We start from the raw sequence: 4,332 nt of genomic DNA on the forward strand, positions 1-4,332 counted from the left end.
TAGAGGCATTGCTGATGCACGGTCTCCGTCGCAAATTTCCCTTCCGTAAACGGTCGTTGCCATTTGAAACGGTCGATGCACACTTCACACTTGGACTACACACTTCACTTCAAAGAAAATTAAAAGAAACAAACTAAGAAAAAATATTAACAAAAATTAAGACAAAAAAGGAAAAAAAACATTTATAAAAGAAAAACTGGAGGAAAAAAAGAGTCCGAAAATTTCAAGACTCGAACTCGGGTTCTTAGCCCTCACCCTAAACAGAACCCTAACCCGAACCCTAACTCATATGACCAGCGAGACAACTCCCAGTAACCGCAACCTTTTGAGTTCTTAGATCTACTGAGTGTAATTTTAGAGCTAAAAAATGTCATCGACCGTTTCAAATGGCAACGACCGTTTACGAAAGGGAAATAAGCGTCTCCGTCCACCACTTTCGATAATATGCAAAGCAAGTAACTGCGGGGCTAGACGTGAGTTTTTTGGAATTACTTAGAGATAAAAATGGCCTTTCACTGACCAAGGTTATCTTGCTTGAGCCAAGCACTAATTGCCAGTTTTAATTTTTAAGAAACTATTTCAGTTTCCAAGAAATTTACATCTTGCTATTTTACGTTGACTTTCGAAATGAATATCTTCGGGTTTGGTGAGTGTTCTTGCGTCGAAATTTTCTCTAAAGGATTAAACGGGACAGTGAGAGTGAGTTTGGTCAGCTTATAATCTTGCCATAAGTGTTGGGTGTCTTGGTTCGACACATTCGCGGTCTTCACATACTAATTTTCCATCGCAGTCACAATCGACATCAGAAGTACAGTGGATCTTGTAATTCCGGAAGCACTGCAAAAGCAACGAAGAATAGTTAGGCGGCAACTCAACTGGTATTACATCAGTGGCAAGAGGAACTTGATGTAAGGAGTAAAGGGAGGATAAAGTCCTCCAGGAACGAAGGACCGAGTGGCAAGATCTGAGCTAATCCAAGTTTCTGTAGGGTGAAAGGACTGATGTTTCCACCAACCCCTGGACGGGATATTAGTGCAACTTAAGGTTACCGTTTTCCCAACCACTCATCCCCAATCCACAGTATTTTGCCAGCACTCACTCACACACTCACTCACTCACTCAAGAAAAGACCCTTGTTGAGCTGTTTCCAGTTTAAGATGACAACAGCCGCATACTGCCTGTAATTTTTATGAATTATTTAATGTATTAAGTAAAATATTGATCGGAATTCTCGGGAAATTGTTTGATTATTGGAAGATACTCCTCCTTGTAAGTCATCCGAAACCGTTTTGATTTTTTTTTTAAGGATAGTTGTTTCCACGAAAGAAAGCGTATTTAATAGGAAACATTTTGTGCAGTGATCTCAATGCACCCTCTTCCCTCCTCCCTCCCCCCTCTTCCTAGATCTGTTCCTGGAAAAGGCCATGAAAGATATATACGTTGTGGAGCTTACCGGTTTTGTCCTCAGAAGGTCGTCCCAAAATGACCGCACTTTACACACTTGCTTGTAATTGCAGATGACCTCTTTGTTCTCGCATAGGCAGTCAATGTCTTCTTCACAACGCGTACCTTCGGAACACTGCAAACAAAACACGAACGTCTGGTATCGCTGAAGTCTTGATTTGTTAGGCATACTAAGACCGCGTTCACGCAAAGCTGAATCACTGACGTCGTTTGGAAGATGTTTGAGAGATGAAAAATGTGCATACCTAATGACTGAGCCTGCAAACTGGATCGAGACAGGCTTACTTACTTTCTTTCGTCTATAACCCGCTTTCTTTCATTCATCAGTCTTTTCACGGGGACACATGATCCCAACAAATTGACCTACTCCTATAAACTGCGTGGCTTCATTGCTCAGTCGGTAGATTATTGCACCGGTATCGCTAAGGGTCATGCGTTCCAATCCCGTTCAAGTCTATAAAGTGTGAATTGGTTAAATTGTCCAGTTATGTGCGAGGCTCAATTCTATCAGTTGTTAATAATCAACATCGAAACTATCTAGCGAGGTAACTCCCACCTTGGTCAGAGTTTTCTCTGTCCTTGTGTGGGCCCTTTTCCATTAAGGCGCTGTTACACTGTGAAATGTTTCGTGCAACTTGTCTCGCAATGTTTTGGCGACACTGTGGCAGGACAAGTTGCACGAAACATTTCACAGTGTAACATACCCTGCAACGGCCAAAATCGTTGCGAGACAAGTTGCACGAAAAGTAGAACCTAATTCTACTTTCGGCAACGGCTCTTGCAACTAGTCTCGCAACGATTTTGGCCGTTGCAGGGTATGTCACACTGTGAAATGTTTCGTTCAACTTGTACCGCCAGTGTCGCCAAAACATTGCGAGACAAGTTGCACGAAACATTTCACAGTGTGACAGCGCCTTTAACAGGGCTCTCGTGGCTCAAATGGGATAGAAAACTAGCACTTCACATTACACTCTAATCAGTTAAGTCTGTTCAAATATAAGTGCTACACGGCCAACGTTTGCGAAAACGTAATCCTTCCTTGTACTTGTACATGTTAATTGCCGTGACTTCAACATCTTCAGTCCCCACGGCCTGCTCCCGTCTGACCTTGTAGCTCAGTCGTTAGAGCAGCGGTGATCTAACCCGAAGGTCGTGGATTCAATTCCTACCCTGATAAGACTTTTTCTCTGTACTTGTGTGTGCCCATTTTCATAAGAAGGGCTAACGCTCACATGGTTCATATGGGGTAGAAAACTAGCTCTTCACATAACACTCTAATCAGTTATCTCGCGAGGTAGTTTCGGTAAACAACTTTAAGATGGCGGACAGAGGCGTTTCCTCGGTGGCTGGGGAAAACTCAAAATTGGGGCTTTGTAGAGACAAAAACAACTCACATCCCCATAACCTTGAAAAGAAAGAAAAACACTTAGGAAGGCAAAGCCATAAAACCTCAAGAAAGGGGCTACAAGCGAAGAGGCGAGCAGTGCAAGACCATAAAAATCGCCTGCTCAAATGTTAACATACACCTCATTTCAAAATGGCCGCCATTTTTGTATTCTTTTCTTTCCAAGCAAATTGGCCCTTATGACCTCGCTTTCAAACGTAAATTTAACCTTGAACGAGGCCATAAGGGCCAATATGCATCCCAACAAAAGAATACCAAAATGGCCGCCATTTTGGAATTAGGTGTATGACCTCTGGTATGAACAACTTCGGTTGTAAACAAGATAGCGGAAAACTTATTTCTTCAAGAAGTGTTTACATTAGACTTGTGTAAGTGTGAACGCAATATTCGTTTGGTGGAACAGTTGAAACAAGAGAAAAACAGCGCAATAAACCATGCCATGGGAATTCGAAGCAATTCAGTTGACTGGCTCAAAGCGAATCGCGGTTGGTCTTGCGTTTTGTGTCTAATTAGTTAGAAAAAAACACTGCGGAAGGGAGGTATAGCTTTTTAAATCATTTCCTTTCAAGTACGGCCCGGTGAATTGGCTAATAACGGCACGCGTAATATCTGAGAGATGTAAGCCACGTTGCCTTGTTTGAATATGACATCTTGTCAAATATTTCGCACTTTAACTCGACTTGAAGAAGAGGTACTAGTGAATGACAAATGGCTCGCTCCTTTTTTGCGGGACTTACGCTTTCTAGTTGTGTTCTTCTGTGATCTGAATTCTTGCCAACCGCTGTCGCTACGATAATTGCAAGTATAAGCATTATTTTCATCGTCATGGCGGGATTGTAAGTGTCTGAAAAGTAAGGAAGATACGTTGTGAGGAAGACAAGTACAACATATTTGCGCTCAACATGGCACAAGTTTACCAATTTCGATGCAGCCTCCGGTCTTACGAGAAGTTCAGTAATCGACTTGTCCCTCTGTCCCCTTGACTTGTGGTTGTGTTTTGCATAACGTGCGTAAAACAGCACTTTCTTTTTGAATGGGAAAAAAATTCGGTTCCGGTGGGACAGCAAATCGAACAGTCGACCCCACTTTTTTTTCAAAATTATACCTTTAGACGATGTCTTTTTTGTAGTTTTCACCGAAATAACCGTTTTGTCGCTGAACCACTCGTTTCAAGACACCTTCGCCTGCAGTATGTTATAACCTAGTATAGCCCAAGGATTGGTGGGGATGTCGTTGATATGTGCGTAACAAGCAAAGAATTAAAGATTACAAGATAAATCAACCTGTTAGAGACTGTACATATGTTAGACAGGTGTATAAACCTTTTTCATAAAAGCGGCCAAATAAAGTCTTATCCTTTTGTTTTAATGCCGAGCCTTTCTAGCCTCGCTTCGACGAGCATATTTCAAAATAAAATTTGTTTCAAAATGAGGGCAGTAGGTCTAATTAACATAAAACACGAA

General features: G+C 41.9%; 1 protein-coding gene across 6 annotated transcripts in view; it reads right to left on the minus strand.

Annotated features, from left to right (window-relative positions):
- Nucleotides 1-550: 550 nt before the first annotated feature.
- The window catches only part of LOC137975050 (uncharacterized), a 24,635-nt gene continuing 20,853 nt past the window's right edge, over nt 551-4,332 (minus strand). For 2 of the 6 annotated variants that reach the window (XR_011117538.1, XR_011117537.1), the window contains exons 2-4: nt 3,607-3,713; nt 1,454-1,579; nt 554-837 (exon numbers count right to left, since the gene is read on the minus strand). Coding sequence is in view for 1 of the 6 variants with exons in the window: in XM_068822088.1 (XP_068678189.1) it covers nt 715-837; nt 1,454-1,579; nt 3,607-3,713 (356 nt within the window). In the remaining 5 variants the exon portion in view is untranslated. Of the gene's footprint in view, nt 838-1,453; nt 1,580-3,606; nt 3,714-3,786; nt 3,806-3,974; nt 3,996-4,332 lie in introns of those variants that run through there. The other 4 variants (XR_011117539.1, XR_011117540.1, XM_068822088.1 and 1 more) reach the window with 4 other exon arrangements.

Source organism: Montipora foliosa, chromosome 11, assembly GCF_036669935.1.
Source record: "Montipora foliosa isolate CH-2021 chromosome 11, ASM3666993v2, whole genome shotgun sequence".
NCBI lineage: Eukaryota > Metazoa > Cnidaria > Anthozoa > Scleractinia > Acroporidae > Montipora > Montipora foliosa.